Raw genomic sequence first — 26,593 nt, 5'->3', positions numbered from 1 at the left:
CGCTCGCACCCCAGCCGCCCGGCCCGCGAAGAGGCAGCGGCGACCGCCGGAGCGAGCGGAGGAGGCGGCGGAGCGCGCGGAGAGGCGGGGAGGAGCAGCAGCAGGGGCGCGCGGACGCTGGTCCACGCATCTCGGCACTTCCAGACCAACTCCGGCGCCTTCCACACCCCGGCCCCGGGCTGGGGGCTCCGAGAACCGCCGCGAAGCCACCCGATCCTTCCCCGATCGCTGCCCAGCCCTGCCCTTAGCCTCCCGGGCTCCGGTCCGCGCGGCGGGGTCCCCACTCCTGCGCCCCGGGCGCGCCTCCCGGACTCCCCGGTCCCTGCAGCCAGGACAAAAGCCATGAAGCCGGCGCTGCTGGAAGTGATGAGGATGAACAGAATTTGCCGGATGGTGCTGGCCACTTGCTTGGGATCCTTTATCCTGGTCATCTTCTATTTCCAAAGTATGTTGCACCCAGGTAGGGGGCGCGTTAGCGTGGTTTTGTTGGATATTTTCTTCTCTCTCGCGCTCTCGCTAGCTCGCCTCGCCTGGTTTCTGCCTCTTCCAACCTTACCTCTTTCCCCTCGGCCTCTTCTTCGGGAATCCTGCCGCCGGGATCCGCCCGGGTCACCGAATTAGGATGGGGAGGAGGAGAGAAGGTGTGATTCTTCCTCTTCTTCATCCCAGCCCCAGACTGGAGGATGGGACCAGGAAGGGTGGTAGAGGTTTCCCCTCCTTCTTTCTTTTCTTTTTCTTTGTGTCTCTTGCCTGTCTGCGAGGTAGCAGGGAAAGGTAGAGGTTGTGGGGAGCTGCCAGGGGTGGGGGCTAGTTTGAAAAGGAAAAAACTCGGTTCCTGATCCTACCGAGATCTGAGGATGAAAAGGCGCCCGGAGCTGGCCGCTCCCGAGCCCGGCGCGCTGCCTCTTCCTGGTTGGGGGCCCTGGGGACGAACGGAGCAAGCCCCGGCGAGGTTGCGAGTCCCTGCAGCGAACTAGGCAGCCCCAGGCTCAGCTCCCACGTGTCCAGGGCTCGGCAGCGCTGCGCAGGTCGCGGGGAGAGACTGGGTTCCCGGAGCTGCCCTCCGTCAGGCACCGGCCTTTTGCAAAACACCCGAGGGTCCTGCTTCGCGTTGATCTTGCGGCCAGTACCCTGGGTCCTGGCCCAACCCTACTACACACCCAACCTACCCCCAGACCCTAAACTGGGGACCCAGAGCTCTTGGGTCACCCTTGGCCACAGTTTTGGAGGAAACTTTGGCCAGGTCTTGGGCGGATCGTCAGGTTGCATCTCCCTCTTCCTGGGTTCCAAGCGGAGGAGTCCCGTCCTTGGTGTGTGTGTGTGGGGGGGAAAGACCTTTTTCTCGGTTCTCCCCCCTGGCTTAGGCAAAGTTCCAGATCTGAAATCTAGACTAGGACAGGGACGAACAGGGCTCGCTGCTGCTTCGGAGGAGCCAGAGGAAAGTTTGAGACCAGGGGGAGGTGGGTGGGTGCCCTCCTGCGCTGTGGCCCCGGACTTTGCTGCTGGTCTCCAACCGGTAGAACCTTCCCAGAAGCCGCCTGGGGTTATGAGTCTCTCCCCGCCAAGCCTTAGTCCCCACGCCACCTCCTCATTTGTCACCTCTTAACAGATCCCTGCCAGGCCACCTTGGCTCTGAAATGCATTTTTAATGTCTCAGAGTTGCCTTTCCCCGTGTAGTCACAACAATGATTTACTGTTCGAATTGCAAGGAGTAGGGAGGTGGAAACACATTTCCTTCCAGGGAAATGGGGTTGGTGGTTTTCATTTTGCACCCCCCCTTCTCCCCTCAGTGTGTATCTAACACTTGCAGCAGACGCAGCCCCGAATTCATCAAGCCTGCGCCTTGGTGGAGGGCAGAGGAATAAAGCTGTTCTCTGCATCACAGGCAGGGCTGCCGGCTCTGGGATTCCTTGACAGCCAGGGCACAGAGGGCCCCACTGCCCTGCTGGGCCTGGACCGGTCCTTAAGGCAGCCTGGCTGCCAGGGATATGGTCCCGCACTACCCTCTGGAACCTCAGAACATCCCAGCCAGCCCTTGTAAAAGATGGCTTTTGTTTGCAGCTGGGTATTTTTAGTTTAATGTCAGCAAACTAGAGCGGCGTTTGTCTCCTCACCCAAACCTGTGGTTGTGAAACTTCTAAGGGAATTTAAAAATGGACCTTGCTCACATTCCCCTAGCCAGGCCGCGGTTGCAGCGGGCATCAGAGAGTGCCAAACTTCTGGGGCTGCTGGAGACCAGGCCAGACTCTCCCCAGAGGGTTAGAGGACAGGGTGGTGTGCGGATATAATGGAGCTCAAGCAGTTCGAACAAAGGGCCTGATGATCTGGTCTAGACTCGAGAGATGTGTTCAGGCCCATTCAAGTTTTGCTGGAACTGAGCACGCCAGGTAATGCTCTGCAGAAATGCCTCAACAGGGATCAGTGTCAGCCCCCAGCGGGAATGCACATTAGCTTCCCTGTACCTGTGAATTGTCCAGCCAAAATCCGTTTTCACAGATCCCAGGAGAGAACTGGGACATAACTTTCTAGCTAAAGATAGTGGGAAGAAACTTGCAACTTGTAATTGGCTCTTTGCTAAAATTTCCAGCTCTAGTCAGAATATTTAGTCGACTTGGAAGTAGATGGAGCTCTTTTCCGTCTAGCCTGTTGGAACTAGCAGCACAGCCTTTACTAAGCTTGGGCTGGTCAGGATCCTCTCTCTTGGATCTGCCCTGCCCTTTGCTTCGCTTTCTGGTCCCCTTTCCACACCAGAAATAACGTTTGTTTATCTATGTATTTATTTGGCATTTTTAAAAATTCATATTTCTATGAGGATGCTTTTCAGCTATTTCCCCCCAGTGCACAGCAAATATGACTTTTAAAACATTCTTTTGAATGTGGAACTATAGACAGTTAATTTGAAAGGTCTTCCTTGTTTGAAATTACATGTAGTTCAGCAAAAATTCTGCATCAACAGTTTATTATTACCTGGGGCATGCCAAATGCAAAAATGGTTTGGAATCCATTTAAAACTTTTTTTTTGGGGGGGGGTGGGGTTCATTTTGTTAGAGTATGCTTTTGATGACAACCTGTGCTACATCTTTTTTCCTATGGCTTTGAGTTTTGTGGTGCTGGGGATTGAACCCAGGACTTCCTGCATGCTAGGCAAGGGCTCTGTCACAGAGCTACATCCCTGGCCCTTTTTATTTTATTCTGAGACAGAGTCTGGCTAAGTTGCTCAGGCTGGCCTCCAACTTGCCATCCTCCTACCTCAGCCTCCCTAGTGCCTGGGATTATATACGCGTGCCACTGTGCCTGCCTTGAATTTCTTTAAATGTGACTTGATTTTTGCATCTCTGAAGAATCTCAGGATGAGGAGAGCTGATACTGGTAGCCTGGCTTTGCAATTTCGGTTTCTCCAGGTCACTCTGGGAGAGGCAGTAGGGACCACAGCATGGTACAGATTGTCTTGCTAAAAATTTGGAGCCCTCTGGCAGGAGTTCTAGATGTGAGTTAGAAAAATAATGTTCCAAAAAAAAAAAAAAATGGACTTCAGGCTTCACTAGTGGCTGGAGGGTGTGAAGGGGAGAGGATCATAAAAGAAGACAGCTGTCAGGGTCTTTCCCTCCTGTTCTGATCCGGGGCCATTGTCTTCTGTACTTTTCTAATTCATAAGCTTGAGTAATTCACGAATTTGAGTAATCAGCCATCAATTAGTGGAGGGTTTAGAGAAATGGGCCTTGCCAGGCAGTTTTCTTTAGGAGTCTTTGACCCTCTGAGTTAATCATCTTTATTAAGAATACTTTTTGAGGCAGGCCTCACATTTCAAACTCCGTTCCCATCCTGATGTTTTACTCAGTGCCCGACATGCAGCAGAGTCTCTGTAAAGTCTTCGCTGCCTGAATGCTTGTGACGTCTAGGAGTCTGGAAACAGACCCCTGTCGCCAGTTTCCAGGAAGGTGACTTCAGGCCTTGCCAAGAATGTCTCGCCGGTGACTCTGGCTCTGTCGGTGGGGACATGTCCTTGCCTTCCGGAGTTCCCCTGAGACCTAGACCCATTTTAAGCTGATCTGGTACCAGAAAGGAGCTCTCACCGGGGCCTCAATTTTTCGGCCCCTGAGGTGTCAGGCAGAGTGTGCCCTGGATGCTGAGGAAGGCTGGCCCCTTTTAGCCACGGACTTGAAGAACCTGTCCTCAGGACAGGCACCGTGTAGATGTGAACCACTCCCCAAGGCAGTGCGATTGGAGGCACATACCTGTGGTTTCTGCACTCTTTTCAGGCCCTCTGTGAACTTGTGGAAGTTCATCCCCTTACATTAAAATGTCTTGCATACCTGCAGCAGGCCCGGCTTTGATGGAGCAAGTGGGGCTAGGGCGGGGGAGGCCTCGGGCTGCCTCTGTGCTGAGCCTCCCACCTCCTTTTGTGCTGTGGGGTAGGATTGTGGTTTTTGTTTGAAGGCTACGGTTTGTAGAAGAGAGACCTGCCTGCCAGGAGAAAGGCTTTTCTTCTCTCCCTCTTCTCTCTTTTTCCTTTTGCATGATGTTGACTTTCACTGTCACCTGGGATTTCTTCGCCCTGGTTGAATGTAGAGTCTTTCTTTAAAGACTTCTCCGGTTACCTCCATGTAGTTTCATTGGACCAGGTTGAATATAAAATGCAGTTGGTATTGAACTTTTAATCTAATTATAAACATAATGGTCTTTGAAAGTTTGGATGCCTGAAGATAAACAATTATCCGTTGTTTGATCACTCAACGGCAAACTGCCAGTTTTTCTCCACTTGCTAGAACATATATGCAAATGAACACGCCTCATCAAAATGCTGCAAAATCTGAAACTTTTTGAGAGTCGATGTGGAAAATTCCACACCTGACTTCATGTGATGGATCACATTCAAAACACAGATGCACTAAAAATATTGTATTAAGCTACCCTCAGGCTATGTGTGCAAGGTGTATGAGACATAAATGGATTTCACATTTATATATGAGTCTGACTCCCCAAGATCTCTTATTATGCATATGCACATATTCCAAAAATCTGAAAAAAATCCTAAATCTGAAACACTTCCGGCCCTACACATTTCAAATGAGGGATCTATTACCTATATGTATTAAAAAATTTTTTTGAAGTGACATCATGCATTTTTTTACCTTGACTGATAAAATATTATTTTAGATAAACGAATCACTATGGTGACTAGGTATTAAGTTTGAAGACAGTGTGTTTAGCCACAACCTCTTAAACTCATAGACCTGCGTGTGTCTCTGGCAGGGAGACCACCTACCCCCTTTGCAGGATATCAGGCCAGAATTGTTTCATTTCTTTTTTTCTTTTTTGTTATTGTTTCTGCACAAATTTGTTTTACACGAGAGAATCTTTTTGCTTAGGCACAGAATGAGTTTGGGGTCATAGAGACATAGTGACTGTTTTTGTGTCACCTATCTGAAACTTCCTTGGGAAAAAGTGTCAAGGCAGTGTTCCGTATGAAGCCCTTCTTCATGAACCCTGGAAACAGCGTTAAACAACTGAAAGACAAGACACATCCTCTGTCCGGGGTCTCCCCTGGGTGGTTTAAACGTTGGTGCCCTCACGGCCCGGTTTCCTTACAGCGGCTGAGATGAGATAGACTCTCTGACGCAATTTCCTTTGACAGTTAGAACCACTGTTGGTTCCAACTGATTGTCTTGTGAAATAAGCCGGGTGAGCAGGCACCTCCGAAGGGGAGGCTGGGGGTTTGTGTGGGGTGGGGAGTGAGGGGCCGGGGGATCCCTCCCCTAGCAGAGGCAGCCCCGTTTCTAGGTGTCTGGTGGAAGATCATTTTGCCTAGGACTGGCTTAGCACAGCCATTTAAAAACAGGAAATCAAAGGCTCAGAAGCTCAGGCGCCACCCTTTCCCTTCTAAACCCCACCGAGGGACAGACCCGGTCTTATTCTGGAGGTCAAGTGACAGAGGTTGTCACGAAAGCCAGGGCCAGCAGGCTTCTTTTCAAAGCGTTGATACAGAAAACCCAGGAGTCTGGCTGACACATTTTTCTTTCTTTTGAGTTTTGCTTTTGAATCAGGGGGACCCCATCTTTAGAAGAAATCAAAGGGCGGGCAGTTCTTCGTAGGAGGTCACTGGGCAAGCCGATCCGTCAATTAGAATTTCCTGGAGCTTGTAATCGGATGCACCTGAGATCGGATGTGGCGGATTGAAACCGGCAGAGTTCCTCTCGGGTTCTAGGTCCTGGGGACGCACCGTGAGCATCTGTCCCTCATGGAACATGCACTCTCCTGGGGCGGACAGAGGCTGGGCTGCCAGTGGAGAGGTCGGACGTGTTTATGGTCTAAGGAGACACCAAGCAGGGAGGAGAGTCCAGGGGCTGTGATGTCACAGAGAGGTAATTAGGAATGTCATTGATAAGATGACATGGGAGAGCAGAGACCTGCAGAAGTGAAGGGGCAGGCCATGTGTCCACTCCGGGAAGCATGTTCCAGGCGGGGAGCCCCCGGGGCCAAGTCTTGGTCCCAGAGTGAAAGAAAACATCCTTGGGAAGGAGGTCAGCGTACCCAGGGCAGAGGGAGGCAGGGAGACCATGAGGAGGGGTGGATGACCGTGTGGGCCTTGTCCCTGGTTGTGGCAGGGAGGCCAAGCCCAGGAGGCTTCGTGCACAGAAGCCTGGAGCAGAGGTGGCTTGGAGCAGGGCTGGAATCTCAGGTCTCCTGCTCGCACACTCAGATGAGGCCTCTTGCTCCTGCAGTCTCGGGCGCCCACCGTGCACTTGGTTGAAGTGTCACCCTGTGAAGCTCCCCCACCTGCAAACTAGACGGGCTCCATTTTCAGTTTTTAAAGCAGTAACATTACAGACCAGAAAAAGAGATTGAGCTGAGTTTGTTGGGGGGCATCTTAAGCTCTTCAAGGTCCAATGGGTGGAATCAAATCAGCCCTAAACAGCATCGGGCACAGGTTGTCACTCCGTGAGCACAGAGGGGTTAGATGGGCCTGGGATTTGGGAGGGAAAGGCCTGGGTGCTAGTCTGTGTCCCCGACTCCCTGTCCTCTGAGTGCCTGTTTTATGACACACATTTTAATACTGACATTTGAACGTGTCCTGGTTGGTGGCATCTTTGCAGGGTGCTGACCTTTAATGAGCAGGTTGGTTTAGAGTCAGGAAGGGAAGGGAAGGAAATAAGTTATTTACTCGGGCCTTCAACCTGGAAGTTCAAATACAAGTAGACGCAGACATTTCCTGGAGAAAAAAAAAAAATCCACCCATGTGAAATCCTTTCATTTTTTCCCCCAAGGCCTCTGAGCTGTCCCTGGGCTTTAGTATTTCTCTAGTCTTTTCAGAAACGTGTTGCAGTTCTTACTGGTACCCCTTCCCCTTTGGCTCAGCAGGGTATGCATCCTGCCCTGATCATCCTTCCTACCCCTGGGCCTAGCCAGGGGGTCTGAGGAAGGCTTACAGAGTGACTAAGTGAATGTCAAAACCACCCCTTCCAGCCAGCTCCACCGATGGAGAGGGAGGAGCCGCCTCGGGCCGCTGGTGACCCAACAGCTTTCTCCCAAACCTCCCTGCTCCTGTGCTGCTCTAGTGCAGGCAGGTAATAGGAAGCAGCCCAGGTATTTGAAGCAGAAAGGGACTGACGGGAGGGAATTTTGTGCTTGCGGCTACCGGGAGCAGGGCCTGCATTAACTCATGAGTGGGTGTGTGTTGGCATGACTTCTCCAAACAGCTGACGCACCCGGGGTGCTGCTGCCTCTCACACTGGGCCTGGGGCTATTTATTAAGTTCTAGATAAAACCCGTGACGGAGCTGGAGAGCGGGCCCTGTAAGGCCGTCTACAAAATCCTGGTGTCCCATCACCGTGCTGACCAGTAGCAAAATAGCCCTGCAGGCAGGAAGGTGGCCTCTGCTTCACGTCTGCTTTCTGCATTTCGAATGAGTGCTCCTCACAGGGGGACCAAGTTCCTATCCAGAACCTTCGCTTCCAACGAGCACGGGAAATGCAGCTTCCCAGTGGCCAGTCTGCAGCGTGGAAAGCATTCTAGAAAGAGAGTAGAATGAGTAATGAGCACCCACGTGCCCCATTGGTAAAGCACCCCAAGAGCTCTCTCCAATATGTTTTGTTTATGAATAATCTAAACACGTCCCTACCATCCTTATCTAACTTCATGGGACCCTGTCTGCCACGGTGAGTGGAATTCCACTAATTTGTTATCTTCTGGATAATTCTGTGGGTTCCATTCTTTCTCTGTGGTCCTTTTTACTGTGTAGTGTGACCCAGAAAGAGAGGCTCAGTGCTTTCTCGCGGCCCTGCATTGGGACCATTATCTCCCAACTCTGGCTTCCCGGCCGGGCCCCTTTGAGCCTCTGTTACGTTTTTGTGAGTTTTAGGATAGTTAAAGCAGGTCTCACGCCGTAGACCGGACCACAGCAGAATGGCGGCTCCTTCCTCTCCTGATCCACTGAGCGCAGGTGGCCACTGTGGTCCATGGTCTGCGGTTGCCCATCTTGCCCCTCAGGTGGCCTGCCTGCCTGTTGTAAATGGCACGTGACTTGAGGTGACAGGTGAGATGGGGTGCTTCTGACTGTATAAGTAACATTACTTAAGTTTCACTTTTATTTAGATCCTTCCCAGACTCCTTTGAGGTCCACCGTCCCCTGACTTTGGAACCCCAGGCCTAGACTCGTCTTGATGTAACCCGTTACCCTCAGACCCGCCCTGGCCAACGTCAGGCAGAAGTACAGCCTTAACCCAGCACCGCTGAGCTGAGAGGTTCTGATAAGCAGCAGGGGAAGGGCCGCTATCTCAGGTAGATAGGGACAGAGAGAAAGAAACCTGGCAGCTGAAGTGTTTGAGCTCTTATCAGTCCCTGACTCTTATCAGTCCCTTTTAAGTAGTTTTCTTAAAAGCTCTGGGGGAACAAAACCCACAAAGTCAACTTAAGGGGCACGGGCTAGTGACCGGGTTGCCTTTTGAGCGGCTAACTTCAAAGAATCCCCAAAGTGGGAGAGCGCATAGGCCCCCTTGACATTCCTTAATGGTTGACGTATGGTAGCGTCATTGTATGTGGTCGCCGGCCACCGTGAATCTGAGGCCAGAGACCAGTTTCCAGGCTGCGCCGCCCGCTGTGCGCCTCTGACCCCCTTCAGGACATTCTCGGTGAATGTTCACTTGGCACTGGGCTCTGTTCTAGGTGCTGGGGACAAAAGACACAAAGCTCCGTGCCCCTGTGGAGCGCGGTCTAGTGGGGGAGTCTGAATGACGGATGCACGCTGAAGTTGTCAAGTAGCTCGGTGGTGACAAGTGTCCTGCAGAGCACGGTGAACCAAGGACGGGGCTGTGAGGTGGCAGTGCCACGGGAGGCTGTGGCCGTTTTATTATTTATTTATTCATTAGTTTGGTACCAGGGATTGAACTCCGGGATGCCTAACCCCTGGGCCACATCCCCGTCCCTTTTTAAAATATTTTATTTAGAGACACGATCTCGCTGAATTGCTTAGGGCCTCACTAAGTTGCTGAGGCTGGCTTTGAACTTGTGATCCTCCTACCTCGGCCTCCCTGAGTTGCTGGCATTACAGGTGTGCACCACCGCACCTGGCCAATTTTAAATAGAGGGCCAGGGGAGGTCTCTGGGAAAAGGGGGTTTTAAAGATGGAAGGAGAAGATATATCGGGGATCCTCCTATGGTGTAATAAGGCTCTTTATTGGCTATTATTCAATAAGGATGGCCTGGGGTCTGGCAGTGGATATATATTATTCCTCACAGGACCTTTTTGAGGTCCACACAATTGTTATCACCAGTTTATTAGAGAATCGGGTCACAAGGATCGGGATTGATGGAATCAAAACTCACCAAGGCGGTCTGACCTCGTCTCTGTTGCTCTAAACATCTCGTAGGGCCTGTCAATTGGGGGTCCTCTTTGCACTCACCCCAAGGATTGATGACAGCCATTGGAACTCAGTGCCAAGGTGGGACCTTTCTGACCCTCAGAGTCACCTCCCCAAAGGCCACAATCTTGAGAAAACCCTCAGATCTCGGTGTAAACAGCACCTGGCCTCAGACCTGCTGCACCCGTGACTTGGACAGGTGCCCAGCACACGGTAGGAGCTTCATAACGGATGGGCTGAGACTGAGGGCAAGAGACGGGCTCACAGGTTTGGCCCTCGGGTGCCAAGGGAGGGCAGAATAACGCCCACCTCTCCTGCGGGTGGCGGGTGAGCACCAAATGTGACAGGAGACGTGAGAGTGCCCTGGTGGCGGGCGTCGGGACCCTGTCCACAGGTGGTGGTTAGGATGGCCACCTGTGGTCCCTCTTTCTGAGACTTTGACCTTGGCTTGTTCTGCAGCCCTGTTGTTCTCATTCTGGTGCCAGTCTTTACCCAGACTCCTAGGAAGCCCTGCCCCGGGCGCTTCCGGCCTCGTCTACTGTGCTAAATGGCCACCCCACCGTCATCGCCAAAGCCCAGCTGCCTCCAGGATGCAATTCTGTGCAAGCAGAGTTTATATTGGGTGGGGAAAAAAAAAAAACCAGCTTTGTGGTTTCATGCCGAGTGCAAAGACCATAAGCTTTTTTCCCCCCAATTATGCACATCATTACCCCTCAGGTTCCCATTAACTTTAAAAAGTGACACTTGGAAAACAACAGCGCAGGGCACCAGTCAACGCCATTTCTGAAGCTGAGCTCCGAGGAGGGTGGAGAGCAGTCATTTGGGAGAGACCTCTCGAGCGATGGCAGCCCTCGGGGGCACGAGCAGTGGTCAGGTGGTTTGCACGGCTCCTTGCACAGGACAGAGCTGCCCGGGCCTTCTCCACATCTGGGCCTGTTGCATGCGGTGGAGGACCTTGTGGGTTCTTGCTCAGGGGCCTGTCACTCAGTCCTTGGCTGCAGGTGTCATGGAGCTTCTGCATGGAGGGCCTTCCTAACTGGCCAGTCCCCCCCCCCCCGCCACGTCATCAGATGCTGACATTTGGGGCAAAGGTTCTGTGACCCTGTTTCAGGTGGGGCCTTCTCGTCCTCGGCCGGAGGCAAAGGGCATGCTCAAGGCAGTCTCTTGGGGCCTTTGTGCCTAACACAAGTGGAGAGTGACACTTCCTATGGGCTGAAGCGGCCCACCATGTCCATGCACCTGACCATGCGTCAGACCATCGGCTCTCAACTGGGGCTGGTTTGCCTTCTCCTCCAAGGGACATGTGACAATGTCTGGAGAGATTTGTGGTTGTCTCCTCTGGTGAGAGATTGCAACTGGCGTCCAGTGGGTGGAGGTCGGGGTGCTGCTGGACTTCCTGCACAGCACAGGATCCTCCTTCCCCCGACAGAGACCAACCCAGCTCACAATATCAACAGTTTGGAAACCTTTATTTAGATTCAGTGTTTATCTGAGGCTTTCCTTAAAAATAATACTAGCAACAATGGTCACTTACTAAGTACTTACTCCCAGATGACAGTCAGCTGCAGTCCTTGGACTATCCCATTTGCTCTCTCCTGCAGCCTCTTGAGGTTGGCCTCCCATTGTCCAGATGAGGAGACTGAGGTTTTGAGAGGCCAGGAGCTTGCCTGCCTGGGAGATGGGAACAGGACCCTGACTCCGGGATGATGACACCCAGGACTGTGACAGTCACTGGTATACTCTGTCAACTCGTTCTGGGTTTCAACTAATTAGGTCAAGAGGTAATTATTTCATTAGGGCCCGAAGCTCAGCCGTGGACTTGGTGCCTGGGCCATTCAGTGATAGCCTCTTCTCTTCTTACCTGCACTCTATCCTCGGTGAGCTCATCCCCTCTGGGGACCAGGGCTGTCATCTGTGTGCCTGTGACCCTCATCTCGCTTCAGCCTGGCTGTGTCCTGAGGTCAGAGCCCAGTTCCTAGGATCCCTCCTGTGTGATTCCTCTGTCCCCTTCTCTTGCTCAGAGTCTGGGAATGATGGCCTTTCTCTGCATCCCAGACTACTTAGTGCTGGGCCCTCTCTGATCCTACAGGCACTGGTGACTGGCTCCTTCAGGACAGGGGCCATGCTGTGTTCCCCACAGCGTCTCCACATCGGGTGCCTCGTCCTCACTCAGGAAGGGTCTGTTGCAGGAATTCGCGTTAGTGATCACGGCCGCCCAGGGTTCCTCCTGCCTGGGAGGGGCAGGTGTGCACGTCTCATTACAAACTTGATCTACAGTTGGATTCCACAATGAGCCGCCGTTGGAAAGAACCCAGCAGCCACCCTTTTGATAACCATGGTCCCCAAGTGAAGGGACAGTGTCAAAGCTGTGGTGATTGCCTCACCAGAGTCACGAGTATGTCCCAGGAAGCCATCTGATGATTCCGGTTGCAGGGTAAGGGTCTCACATCGGACCCTTTTAGGGCGTCACTGGCCAGTAGAAGCACGTGGCCCACCACAGACGTAACTGAATTTTCTGGTGACCACATAGGAAGAAGTAAGAAGAAAAGGGTGGGATTAATATCTGAACTAACCAGTGTTAAAATTATGATAATCATCTTCTTTTTTATTATTTCTTACATACATCATGATAGAGGGGTGCATTACATTCGTAATTTTTTTGCATTACAATTCTTAATACACCTTTATACCACAGTGTATCAAATCTCTGTTTGTATGTCAGGTATGTTGACACCAAATTCACATCTTCATACATGAATTTTGTATAAGGATGACCGTCTCCTTCCATTATCCTTACTATTCCCATTCTCCCTCCTTTCCCTCCCACCCCTATTCCCTATCTAGAGGTAATTTTTCCACCCATGCTCTCCCTCCCTACCCCACTTTGAATCACCGACCTTATATCAGAGAAAACATTCGGCATTTGTTTTTTTGGGAATTGGCTAACTTCACTTAGCATAATTTTCTCTAATGCCATCCATTTCCCTGCAAATTCCATGATCTTATTATTTTTTAGTGTTGAATAATATTCCTCACAATTCACAGTAGCTAAACTGTGGAGCCAACCTAGATGTCCTTCAGTGGATGAGTGGATAAAGAAAAACGTGGCATTTATTCTTTCTTTTTTTTTGATATCAAGCCTTCAGAAATCTATTATGTATTTGACACCTACTTTGTGTGGACTAGCCACGGTTTACGTGCACAGCAACCACAGGTGACTGGTGGCTGCTAGCATGGCAGGTGGCACCAACGGACTGGAGCACTCTGGGTGCTGTGGACTAGGGTTGTGTTTTTCCCCTCCCCTCCCCCACTTTTTTAAAAGGGAACCTTGTCTTTCCTTTTTGACTCTATCCTTTGAGAAGAAAGAGCTTGACTCTCCTGGGCCTCAGTGTGTTAAAGGGGAGATTTGGTGGGGAAGTCGTGTACGTCTGTCTGAGGTCATGGCAGGCTTCTAAGCCTGGGAAACTGGAAGAGGATCCAGGCCGTTGGCTTCTCAGTGGCCCCTGAGGTGTGGCTCTCCCTTGAGATCCTAAGGAGCTCCATCCACAGATGAGGCCTGGGGGTGAAAGCGGTGGATCAGGGAACTGCCTGCGTCTGGTTTGCGGTGGTTCTGATGCGGAGGTTGGAGGGCCACGCCCCAGCTAAGGAGGGGTTAATCCTCTGGATGGACAGGGGACTGGGGATTTAAAGAGAGTCAGACTGAAGGGGAAGAAGCAGGGAGGGGGAAGAGGATTTCCACTGGGGGGTGTCGAGAAAGGCTTCAAGGGACAGGTGACATCTACCCTGGGCCCTGAAGGATGCGTAGCCGTCGCTGGGGGCATGTGGGAAGGAACAGGAAACCGCCCAGGTGAGCTGCTTGCTCATCGGGGAGGGAGGCCGTCAGAAGGGATGTCTGGGACCACTGGGGGCCCAGGGGTGGAGGGGTCGTGGCCGGAGACCCGAGGCCGCTGAGTGCTGCTCTCCAGTTTGAATCTTATTCTTGGGACGAGGGAGCCATAGAAGATTCAGGGTCTCTTGTTTTTCAGAAGTGACATTTAAGCTTGATTTGAATGTTCCCGTTTCAGTGGAAAGGCACAAGTTTCAAACTCACTTTCTCAAAATGAACTCGGGGACATTTTGGAAGAGTTTCTGTTATCCTTTAGCGGGAGGTGAGATTATTCATGAATGTACCGAGTGCAAAGTAAGACGGGGTTTCAGAGCACTCTGGGGTGGGATTTGAAACTCCGGGTTTGCATTGCTCAGGCCAAAATTTTAGGCCACAGAGGTTGAGTTTCAGTCTCTTGGTTGCTAATGGTGCCCCCAGGTTCGCCCTCCAAGGGCCCTGAAAGAAGTGGCAGGAGGAAGGGAGAGTGTGTTGCTCCTCCCAGGGAGGAGAATTTCTGGTTTCCTTGTGAGCTCAGGGTGGATCTGGGGTCGGGTTGCAGCTGGGGGTGCCACGGGGTGCACCCTGCAGATGAAGGCCCAAGTCCACCCTTCCTCCTGGGAACCGAGACCCAGGCACAGGGTGTGTGGGGCCTGAGCTCATTGTCCCCTGGGAAGATACTGTGCTCTGCCCTCTTCCTGTCAGAACTCCTGGTAGGCAGCTGTGGGGAGAAGAGGGGTGCATGGTCCAGCTCATACTCCACACAGAAAGGCACCCCCAACTTTCAGGATTGCGTGCAAGGCCCCTTCTCTGCTAGACAGCGGCACTTGGCGCTGAGTTGGTTTTCTGGTGTGGGGTGGTCTCATCACCTTAGGCCCCCTCCCCCATTTTCCCACTGACCCCCCCCATCACCAGGAGACCCATCCCAAAGCGTAATAATCACAGAAGTCACAGTGTCTTCACCGACGGCAGCTTGTTTTTAAAGGGGGTGTGTGGACCGGCGAGCTGGGTTTGTGCCCACAAGTTGGAAGGATCCGAGATTCGGGATCGGAAAGTCTTAATTAAAGCAGGGCTTAATTTTGGGAGCCTATGGGACATATTGGAATGGAGATTATTTTGAAAATGGAGGAATTAGTGAAATCCTTTCAGAGCTGAGCATTCTTGTGTGTAGGGCTCTCGGCATAATTTTGCTGTTCAAAAACAGAAGTCCAGGTTTACAACCAGACATCCAACAGGTCATCTGTTCGTGGCTCGCCCTAGAAGAGCTTTCCTTGGGAGAGTGTGGACCCCCATCCCAAAGACAATTATGCGCCTAAAAATCTTAGCCAGGGGGTTGGGGTGTTGCTAGGCTGGGAATGCGGGCCTCCGCCTTATAGGATAATCCATGTCACTCTGGGGAACGGCCTGGGCTCTTCCCTGCGGGACTCTGCAGAGAATCCTTTGGGGACATATGCTGTCTCCTGTGCCTGGAAAAGCAAATTGAGATTTAAAGAATAAATACAGGGTCTGATCATAAGTGCCTTCCTACAAGTGAGATCCGAGGGATGTGAGGGATGTTGTCATTGGAGAGTCACAGCGACATTCCTCTTCTGTCTTCATAGGAAGCAGCCATAAATGGAGTAAGGAGTTCAGCTGGCCAGCCGCTGTCATAAAACCCCGGCAGGAAGGGGCTGCCGTTCAGTGGAAAGGGCAGAGGGTGGGGCGACCTTAGGGAACTTGTCCGCTGCTTCTCCCGTCTGGGAAAACCCCACGTTCAGCAAATGGCAGTTTTCATACTACCCCTGGGAGCCCAGAGGGTCAAGACAGACAACTCAGGGTCAGAGAGAAAACGGGAGGGCCCAGAGGCACCCATAACCTCACTCCCATCAGACTGGCCGCGTGTCTGTTTCATGTTTGGGGGTTCTGAGCAAGATTCTGTTAGAAGGAAGCCTTTCAAGGCTAAACCCACTAACAATCTTGCCTTTCACCGCTTAGACAAGTTCTAAGGCCTCTTTGCAGCCTTGATCTCATTCTCTTAGTGGTTCTCCAAATTGATGCACATTTCCAGGAGAGTGGGATTGTAATTAAAATGAAGAATCACTGTTACTCTCGTATGAAGAGGCTCAGATCCTCCGTCCACCCCTCCATCCATCACGCCAACGTTTATTGACCAAACGTTTATCTGGCTAAGGAGACAAACCTAAATAAGGCTTGGTTCCTGCAGCGGAGTAACTTGCAATTTAGCAAGTGCTGACAGACCCGTAATTGTTGGCTGTGATGCTTTGTAATAACGGCGGCGGGCGGCTGGGAACAAAAAGTGTGATTGGTTTAGGGGGGTCAGGGAACCTCGAAGAGGAAGAAACGGGAGCTGGGCCTGGTCCTTCATTCAGTCCTTCACGAGCATTTATTGAATTGCTCTCCATGGGCACGGATGCTCCCTTCTGAGTGCTGGGGACAAAACAGGCAAGATCTGTGTCTCAATGGCGTCCACCTTGTTGGCATAAAATGTATCAGATCTGGTAACCCCACTGAGCTCCTTTTCCGCCGTTTCCCTCTTGCCTACCCCACAGGGCCTCAGAGTAAAGCTGTGTGTGTGTGTGTGTGTGTGTGTGTGTGTGTGTTTACAGAGACGACGTCAACCTGCGTATTATGGTGGGTCTTGCTTTTGCCACTCAGGACTGAGACGTGGGCCTTTTCTCATGTCAATTTTAAACCCCGTAACGTCCCATCACATGGATGTGTTTTCATTTAGTCATTTTCTTTTGTTCAGCAGTTTTGGAAAGGATTTTTTTTTTCTTTTAAGAACTGCCACGATCTACCTTTTGTATTTACATCTTTGTCTGAGTTTTCTTAATGCTTCTTTCAAATAAATATTCAGGAGGGAAAGTCACAGGTTAGATAAACTTTCCGAGGCTCCTGGTGGGTATAGCCAAGTGGCTCTCTAGGAGGCTGTATCTGTCTATACCGCAGCCCGCGATGTATGGAAATGTCTTATCCAGACTCCTGCCAGAGCCTCCCTTGGTCTCAGCACGGATGCTCCTTTAGATTTTGGTCCATGCCAGGTCCCAGGTGTCTGGAGGGCAGACTGTGTCCCCAGTTGCTGACCTGTCACAGACTTGAAGTAAAAGGAAGGTTGAGTGCGTATGATTTGCATGTCTGGCTGAATGAGCCAAGAAGGGTCAGGAGAGGTTTCGCTAGACAACTGGGAAAAATCTAGAACTTTCTTCATTGTCACAAACTACTCTACCCACAGGTTTTCCAGGAAAGGGGAGCGCTTCAGCGTGGTGGGTGGTCCTAGGCCACCCCCACAATCTCAGTGCATGATCGAGAGGCCTGTGGATGGTCCTCAGCATAGAAATGCTACAAAAATGTGTGTCTTGACTGCTTTCGTGCTACGTGTCCCTCCCCTGTGCTGAATCAGCCAGGCTTCTCAGCAGCCTGGTGAGGGAGCACTGTCCTCAACCTCATTTTTGGGGGGAACTCAGAGAAGGTTTGTAGTTCAGGTGACACAGCTCCTAAGTGGTAGAACTGGGATTTCCAGGTCCATGACTCCATGTGCCTTCTTCTTTCTGCAAAGTGTGGGGCTAACGTCTGTAGGAAAAACTTCCTTCTGTGACCTGGGAGGAAAGCTGTAAAGAGGAATTGCCCTCTGAGGGCGCAGTGAAAACCTGGAAATGGGTCCTCACCAGACACCACCTCTGCCTGTCCCCTGATCTTGGGCTTCCCAGGCTTCAGAACTGAGCGGTAGATTTTTGTGATTTATCAACTTCCAGCGTAAGGCCCCCAGACAAGATGTGGCCCCTGGGTGGCAAGGCCAATGGACGACTGATAAGACACAAGGACAGAGTCAGGAGGCACTGCGCACCCCGCGTCCCCAGGTGATGGAGGAAGGAACTCAGACGTGAGGGAGCACTTCCAGGGACAAGGCCCGGAGCCCCTGCTCACCTCTCAAGACATGTACCATATGAGCACCCCGACAGCGAGACCTCCCCAGGAAGCTGTGTGTTGGTGACGCTCTCAGGCTTGGGGGGACAGAGCCCACTAAGCAGGAAGTGGGGGTGAGAGTAGGGAGAGAAAAACAACCAACCCTTAACTCAGTCACACTCACACACACTCATACACACACTCTCACACACACACTCACACACACTCACACACACTCACACTCACTCACACACACACACACTCTCACACACACTCACACACACTCACACACTCTCACACTCACACACTCACACACACACTCACACACACTCACACACTCTCACACTCACACACTCACACTCACACTCACACACACTCACACACACTCACACATACACACACACTCACATACACACACAGACACACAGAGCTGATGTCACATCTCTGTCACCTGCACTTCCAGGGGGAGGCCTGGATTTCATCATTCCCTTGAACAGTTAAGAAATACTTCACCCTTTAAATAAAAAGCCAGGATAAACATTTTTATCCATAAACCTTAAAGTTGCATGTTATTTCTTTGAAATAATGATGGAAAGTCGCTTCTTGATATTAAAATGGAGCCCCCCCCATGTCCCCCAGGGTGGCTTGAAGTGAACTTGAGTCCCTCCCAGTCTCCACCACCCCACACCAGGTCCCCCAACGGGAGGTTGGCTGTGCAGATGCTGCCCGGCGCTGCTCTTCCCGGGCTTGGCTTTTTATATCTGAGTTCTGGAGTGGCCGTGGTCCCCTCCCACAGGCCCCGATGTGTCCAGCCTGACTTCCCAGCAGCTGAGCCCTGTGGTAAGGCGGATGAGGGGAAGTGAGAAAGGGTCGAAAATAGCCGGCTCTTAGGCTTCCTGTTAGGTAGGATGTGGTCAATTAGCCTGGGTTATCTGTGAGTCTGCTCAGACGCTGTGTTCACAGCCGCGTGTGCCGCGTGCCCCAGAGTGTGGGCTGCCTGCCCGGATGGAGGGCAGTGGTCAGAGTCCTGGACACCCAGGGACCACCTTGAGAGAGCCAGGGAGGCTTAGCCCTTGGAAAACAGAGATGTTACCCGTGGCCATCGGCAGTGACCGTCTGGTCTCTGGTTTTGCAGGGGGTGTCATGACTTGGTTTAGTTCTCGAGCTGTGGGTGAGGCGGTGAGCCCCTTACCCTACCGTGGGAGGGCTCTTTTTAGAGCTGGAAATGATGACCGCAGAGGAACCTTTAAAAGTGCCTGAGTGAGGGACACCTAAGGCAAGTGTCACTTTTGGTGTAGTTAGCTGGCATTGCCTGGGTTCCTGAACTTGTCTTAACCACTTCCTAAAGAAGTCTTGGAGTGTAGTCGGGAGTCTTTCAGGCAATGCAACTTCTTGCACCCCAAATTGCTGTAAGTGAAAAGGGGCCCCTCCCTCCCTTTTCCCCCTCAGAGAACGAGAAAGTCAGTGTGGCAGGGTCCTGGGGACTCCAGATCTGTCCTCTCGTGCTCTGGCTCGCTCCTCATGGTGCCAGAGTGGCTCCATCCAGCCTCCATCCCAGCTCCAGAGCAATCCCAATAGAAAGAAGTTTCCACAAACGTGGGCCCTGAGTCCTATATGGCTGTCGTCCTTCTGATAAGAGACACACATACACAGGAAGAGGCCCTGGGGTGATGGAGGTGACGTTGGAGTGTTGCTACCGCAGGCCAAGGGGTGGCAGGAGCCACCTCTAGGAGCGGAAGAAGCAAGGAAGGATCCTTTCCCAGTGTCTTGGAGGGAGCACGGCCCTGGCTGATGCTTTGATTCAGACTTTCAGTCTCCAGAGCTGGGAGGGAGTCACTTTCTATTGTTTTAAGTCCCCAGGTTTGTGGGGCTCTGTTATGGCAGCCCCAGAAAACCAGTGTGGTCCGAAGAACAGTCTTGCCCTGACCCAGCAGGGACCCATCCAGAGATGCTGGACTCGGGGGCTGTGGCTTCTCAGCTTGGCTCCTGTGCCCGGCTGGGACTCTGTGGAGACCATGCCACCTCTCTGTGCCCCGGTTTTCAGCTATGAGATGGGAAATATGGGAAATAGGAGGCTGCTTTTCAGCTCTGGGTGACCTCAAGGGAGAAGTTATTGTCAGTTTGCAGCGAGAGAAGCCGTCATCAAAAAAAAAAAAAAAAAAAAAAAAAAAAAGATCCACCGTCATACGCTAACATTTGTGGAGCAGGGATCAGGTCTTTTTAGGCGCTGAAAGGAAAGGTCTCCAACCCCAACAGCCAGTCACCGAGGTCCCCTGCTCCAGCTCTGGCTTCTTTCTATGGGGACCTTCCGTGGCTTCTCTGGTACTTTGGTGGGACAACACTATCAGAAATGGCAAAATGGGCCGAGAAAGGGGAAGGGCTTTGGAAAGGCCTTTGCTGCTCCTGGTACAGAGCTGTCCCATCTGAACAGAAGCGTCACTGCGAGTTGGGAAGACGTGGCGTTCTTCTTGCTGTGGTGGCAGATGGGATGGCTCTCTCGATTTTCTTCTCAGAAGATGTCGCTGGTGTAAAGATGGTTCCGATCTTTGTCTCATATTCTGTTCCGACTCCTGTCTTCCCCTTGCCCTCCCCTGTCCTTCCCTGTGTGTGGTCCTTGTTGGCTCCGGGAACATAGGATCCGGTGGAGGCTGCTGACCTGCTGGGCAGGGCCTCTTGAGGCGGTGGACCCAGAGCCACGTTCAGTAGGGAGCCCAAGGACATGGGAGGAGCAGTGAGAGATGGCAAGTATGTTGAGCTCTGTTAAATGCTGGCAGGCCCTTTTGTCCCTGAGTCCCCTTTGTCCCCTAGGCCAGTGGGCCCACCACTTTCCTATACCAAGCGGCCACTGCTTCCCTTCCTTGGACCCTTCCCGCAGTCTAATGTCGGCCTTTACTGAGAGGAAAGTCCAGGAGCTCCAAGGCCATTTCACTGTCTAAGACAGAAAGACGGGATTTTGGTCCTCGGAGGAGGTGGAGCTGCTGGAGTAAGAGCGCACAGGTGTTGGGCGCTGGTGCGTCAGGAGCTTTGCCCGTGGGCCCTCAGGTTCTCCCCGGGACCTGATGACATACCTGCTGTCCTCACCGTGTGGACAGGAGGGCAGACTCAGAGAAATCCCTCCACTGACCCTAGATGCAGATTTCGGCTGAGGTCCCACTCACTCCAGCGTGCCCCCCTCCCATTCAGTTCCGTGTCTCCGAGGCGCCCACTTCCCCCATCTCTTGAGTGGTTTCCATTCCGAAGTCTCTGGTGCTGCCTGGAACAGGGCCCGTCCTCGTGAGCGAGGCAGAATGGGAAAGGCCTTGTTGTAAAGTGCCTGGGTGCATCGGTGCGTGTGTACGCCCATCTGGTTCTGGGGAGGGAACCCGGGGCCTGGAGCATCCTGGTGCTCTACCCCTGAGCTACACCCCCCGCCCTGGGCCCACTAGAGGTTGGTGGTTTCTAACCTCAGCTAGACTTCAGAACAGCCGGGTCGTCTTCTTGTGTGTTTCATTGCTATCTACATCATCTTCTGGTGAACTAGCTCCGAATTCTCTTAGATTCACCCTCAATGCTTTACCCTGGTTGTCCTCCTACCAGCCATGCCATCACGGTCCCTCCCTTGGTGTTGGTGAAGCTGGACTTTGGCTTCCACCCTTGCCCACCCTTCACACCCCATCCCTGGCTCATACCTTAGCCCAAGCTATCTGCCTAGAGTCTCCCAGGCCCACTCAGTGCCCTCCCCTGACTTTTCTTTACATCCTTCATCTGGCCTCGGGAACCCACATGATCTGGTCGGGCTTCCTGCGACTTCACTGTCCCCCTTTCTACTGGACTCCCGGCCACTCTGTCTTCTTGCAGTTTCATTTTCTTTCTTTCTTTCTTTTTTTTTTTGGTGGTGGGGAGGTGCCGGAAATTGAACTTGGGGACACTTGGCCACGGAGCCACATCCCCAGCCCTATTTTGTACTCTATTTATTTAAGTTGCTTAGCACCTCACTGTTGCGGAGGCTGGCTTTGAACCCTGAGTCCTCCTGCCTCAGCCTCCTGAGCCACTGGGATTACAGGCGTGCGTCTATCACCAGCAGGTGCTGTGCGGGACCTGGCGGAGCTAAAATTCACATGTGTCTGGGGGGTCTTAACCCCTGGGGTTGTCCCTGGAAGTTCCCTGGTACCCTGTTTTCCTACTCACTGGGCTTCCATGCCGTTTTGGTCCACACACAGTCCATGGAAGGCTCTCGATCGACATCTGAACTGCTTTTTTGGCCAGTCAGCAGCTCACCCTTCAGCCCCCCTTGCTTCCTCGATTGGCCTTCTCGCTCTGGGTCCTCCGTTCCCGCCTCTTCCCATGTGCGTTGGCTTCCTTTGCTGCCCTTCATTTCTGCATACAGTCAGCCTCAGTCCAAACCATTCAGTTGCCCCCAGTTTTGGAGAGTAAGAGAAGGAAGTTCGTCCAGAGGGGTCTGTCCAAAAGTGTGCCTCTTGGGTGTGGACGGGGATCCCTGAGAGTTTTCCATGTCTCTGCATCTTCTGTTCCATAGGCTCCATGAGCATGTGTTCCTGGGTGTGGCCTCTTGCTGAGTAGATGCTCAGGCAGAGTCCACTGAGTGGCTGAGAGGACAGAGGAGGGACGAGCGAGCGGCGGTGGGGGAGGTGTGGAGCCGGGGAGGGCTTCATGGCTGCCCTTGTTGGGGACAAAGGTGGCCTGGTTGAGGAGGCAGGGGCTGGATGGACGCTCTGTAGCTTCCGCAGGCGCAGAGTCCTGCCTGGAGGAGACTGGAGGGTTGAACCTGGCCCGCCCGACTCTGCAGTCCCTGTTTGTCCACTACCGGCCGCCAGAGTCTGCCACCCCTCCTGCACCCAGGCCATCCTGCCGCTGGGAATTGGGGCAAGATGGGAGGATAGTAGATGGATTCGTGGTCAGAGTGGCCTGGTTCCTGTTCCCCTTCTGATGGTGGCTGGAGTGAGATGTCAGGGACAAACTGTCTTTCAGTGGGTCCTTGTCAGGGAAGTGTGCAGGTGCCTGGGGACAGTCATGGTCCCTGGCTCAAGATAACAAAGGGGCATCCCCACCTTGCTGGTCCATGACTGCATGAACATATTAAATGCCCTGAGAAGTCCCATAGTCGAGAAGGGTGCAGGTGATCTAAGGTGCAGGTGATCTAAGGTGCAGGTGATCTAAAGAGCAGGTGATCTAAGGAGAGCTGATCTAAGGTGCAGGTGATCTAAGGAGAGGTGATCTAAGGAGAGCTGATCTAAGGAGAGCTGATCTAAGGTGCAGGTGATCTAAGGAGAGGTGATCTAAGTGCAGGTGATCTAAGGTGCAGGTGACCTAAGAGAGGTAATCTAAGGAGCAGGTGATCTAAGGTGCAGGTGATCTAAGGTGCAGGTGATCTAAGGTGCAGGTGATCTAAGGAGAGGTGATCTAAGGAGAGCTGATCTAAGGTGCAGGTGATCTAAGGAGAGGTGATCTAAGTGCAGGTGATCTAAGGTGCAGGTGACCTAAGAGAGGTAATCTAAGGAGCAGGTGATCTAAGGAGCAGGTGATCTAAGGAGCAGGTGATCTAAGGAGAGGTGATCTAAGGAGCAGGTGATCTAAGGAGCAGGTGATCTAAGGAGAGGTGATCTAAGGAGCAGGTGATCTAAGGAGAGGTGATCTAAGGAGAGGTGATCTAAGGAGCAGGTGATCTAAGGAGAGGTGATCTAAGGAGAGGTGATCTAAGGAGAGGTGATCTAAGGTGCAGGTGATCTAAGGAGCAGGTGATCTAAGGAGAGGTGTCTAAGGTGCAGGTGATCTAAGGTGCAGGTGATCTAAGGAGCAGGTGATCTAAGGAGAAGGTGACCTAAGGAGAGGTGACCTAAGGAGAAGGTGATCTAAGGAGAAGGTGATCTAAGGAGCAGGTGATCTAAGGAGAGGTGATCTAAGGAGCAGGTGATCTAAGGTGCAGGTGATCTAAGGAGCAGGTGATCTAAGGAGCAGGTGATCTAAGGTGCAGGTGATCTAAGGAGCAGGTGATCTAAGGAGAGGTGATCTAAGGTGCAGGTGATCTAAGGAGCAGGTGATCTAAGGAGAGGTGATCTAAGGTGCAGGTGATCTAAGGTGCAGGTGATCTAAGGAGAGGTGATCTAAGGTGCAGGTGATCTAAGGAGCAGGTGATCTAAGGAGAGGTGATCTAAGGTGTAGGTGATCTAAGGTGCAGGTGATCTAAGGAGAGGTGATCTAAGGAGCAGGTGATCTAAGGAGAGGTGATCTAAGGAGAAGGTGATCTAAGGAGAAGGTGATCTAAGGAGAGGTGATCTAAGGTGTAGGTGATCTAAGGTGCAGGTGATCTAAGGAGAGGTGATCTAAGGTGCAGGTGATCTAAGGAGCAGGTGATCTAAGGAGAAGGTGATCTAAGGAGCAGGTGATCTGAGGTGTAGGTGATCTGAGGTGCAGGTGATCTAAGGAGAAGGTGATCTAAGGAGCAGGTGATCTAAGGAGCAGGTGATCTAAGGAGAGGTGATCTAAGGAGAGGTGATCTAAGGAGAGGTGATCTAAGGAGAGGTGATCTGAGGTGCAGGTGATCTAAGGTGCAGGTGATCTAAGGAGAGGTGATCTAAGGAGAGGTGATCTAAGGAGAGGTGATCTAAGGAGCAGGTGATCTAAGGAGAGGTGATCTAAGGAGAGGTGATCTAAGGAGAGGTGATCTAAGGTGCAGGTGATCTAAGGAGCAGGTGATCTAAGGAGAGGTGTCTAAGGTGCAGGTGATCTAAGGTGCAGGTGATCTAAGGAGCAGGTGATCTAAGGAGAAGGTGACCTAAGGAGAGGTGACCTAAGGAGAAGGTGATCTAAGGAGAAGGTGATCTAAGGAGCAGGTGATCTAAGGAGAGGTGATCTAAGGAGCAGGTGATCTAAGGTGCAGGTGATCTAAGGAGCAGGTGATCTAAGGAGCAGGTGATCTAAGGTGCAGGTGATCTAAGGAGCAGGTGATCTAAGGAGAGGTGATCTAAGGTGCAGGTGATCTAAGGAGCAGGTGATCTAAGGAGAGGTGATCTAAGGTGCAGGTGATCTAAGGTGCAGGTGATCTAAGGAGAGGTGATCTAAGGTGCAGGTGATCTAAGGAGCAGGTGATCTAAGGAGAGGTGATCTAAGGTGTAGGTGATCTAAGGTGCAGGTGATCTAAGGAGAGGTGATCTAAGGAGCAGGTGATCTAAGGAGAGGTGATCTAAGGAGAAGGTGATCTAAGGAGAAGGTGATCTAAGGAGAGGTGATCTAAGGTGTAGGTGATCTAAGGTGCAGGTGATCTAAGGAGAGGTGATCTAAGGTGCAGGTGATCTAAGGAGCAGGTGATCTAAGGAGAAGGTGATCTAAGGAGCAGGTGATCTGAGGTGTAGGTGATCTGAGGTGCAGGTGATCTAAGGAGAAGGTGATCTAAGGAGCAGGTGATCTAAGGAGAGGTGATCTAAGGAGAGGTGATCTAAGGAGAGGTGATCTAAGGAGAGGTGATCTGAGGTGCAGGTGATCTAAGGTGCAGGTGATCTAAGGAGAGGTGATCTAAGGAGAGGTGATCTAAGGAGCAGGTGATCTAAGGTGCAGGTGATCTAAGGTGCAGGTGATCTAAGGAGAGGTGATCTAAGGAGAGGTGATCTAAGGAGCAGGTGATCTAAGGTGCAGGTGATCTAAGGAGCAGGTGATCTAAAGATGCAGGTGATCTAGGAGAGGTGATCTAAGGAGCAGGTGATCTAAGGTGCAGGTGATCTAAGGTGCAGGTGATCTAAGGTGCAGGTGATCTAAGGAGCAGGTGATCTAAGGTGCAGGTGATCTAAGGAGCAGGTGATCTTAGGTGCAGGTGATCTAAGGAGCCTGACTATGTGCCTTTGCGTAGCCGTTTTTTCTTGATGCTTGTCTTCCTCTGTCTCTGTGTCTGTCTGTCTGTCTGTCTCCTCCGCCCACTTTCTCTGCTTCCCACGCTGTGAGTGCCCTGGCTGGGCTGCGTCCAGTGCACCGCCCTGCTGGTCATTCTTGTTTGACCTTTACATTTTTCTCTTTAGGGAAAATATGATCCTTCGTCTGTGTTCTCGGGCCCCTGGGTACCGGTCAAGGCCGGCTTCTCGCCTCCCTCCCTTCACATCCATGGGAGGAATGACTTCAGGTCGTTGTGCTGGTTTTTAATATGGAGAAGGGGTCTTAGATGAGAAGACCCCTTTCTTGATGATGCCGATGGACAGGAGTCGGGATGGAGCCGGGTGCTCGCAGCTTTCAGGAATGATGAGTCCCTTCATTTGGGGGAGGGGGTCTGGCTTTTTGCCTGTTGGTGACACAGCATGGCTGGACTGTGGGGCCTGCTAGCCAGAGCGTGACCCTGGGCTTCGTGGCCAGGCCTGTGAGTCGTCCGCCTGGTGACTGGTCTGAGGGTGTGTCCCTGGAACTTTGGAGTCAGGCCTCACCGCGGTGTTGATGACCACACATGAAAGGCCCCCTTGCCAGGGCCGCTCCCCGGGACAGACTGCATCACAGAGTCCTGGAGTCTCCGAGCTGGAAGAGCCCCTGAGCAAACTGGCCCGGGAGGGGGACTTCCCTGGAGTGGGAAGACCTGTGGAGCCCCTCCTCCATCCTGTGACCTGATGGCCTGGCCCAGGAGCCTGTCTGGTGGCCCTGGGGGAGGGGCTCACCAGGTCTCTCCCGTGGTCCCCTAGAGTGGGGTCTCTGTGAGAGGCAGCCTGGGTGGAGCACGCGTTGGTGGGGACCTGTCAAAGTCCTGGTGTCTGGTGAGTCCCTCGGTGGCCTCAATGACGAGCGCAGGCTGCGTGGTTCTAGTTTCGTCTGCCTTCTCTCTGCCCAGGACTGTTGGACATCTTGCTTGTCACGACCCTGTTGTCGTTAACGGTTACCAGACTGACGGTGAGGACCGCCTCTCCCTGCGCACCTTCCCTGTCGGTGTTGCGCCTTGAGAAAGAAGGGGTGTGGGACACGGTCGCGCCCCTCAGTGCCTGCGCGTCTGTGTGTCTGCTGGGGC

At 52.4% G+C, this 26,593-nt stretch overlaps 1 protein-coding gene across 2 annotated transcripts in view; it reads left to right on the top strand.

Moving 5' to 3' along the window:
- Nucleotides 1-342: 342 nt before the first annotated feature.
- Nucleotides 343-26,593, top strand: part of Chst11 (carbohydrate sulfotransferase 11) — a 208,723-nt gene continuing 182,472 nt past the window's right edge. The window contains exon 1 of one of the 2 annotated variants that reach the window (XM_026398486.2): nt 343-445. In XM_026398486.2, the coding sequence (XP_026254271.1) occupies nt 343-445 (103 nt within the window). Of the gene's footprint in view, nt 461-26,593 lie in introns of both variants that reach the window. The other variant, XM_026398481.2, reaches the window with a different exon arrangement.

The sequence above is a fragment of the Urocitellus parryii genome, chromosome 5, assembly GCF_045843805.1.
Source record: "Urocitellus parryii isolate mUroPar1 chromosome 5, mUroPar1.hap1, whole genome shotgun sequence".
Lineage (NCBI taxonomy): Eukaryota > Metazoa > Chordata > Mammalia > Rodentia > Sciuridae > Urocitellus > Urocitellus parryii.
Note: the sequence above shows the minus strand (reverse complement) of the source record. Positions and strands in the feature narration are given on the sequence as shown.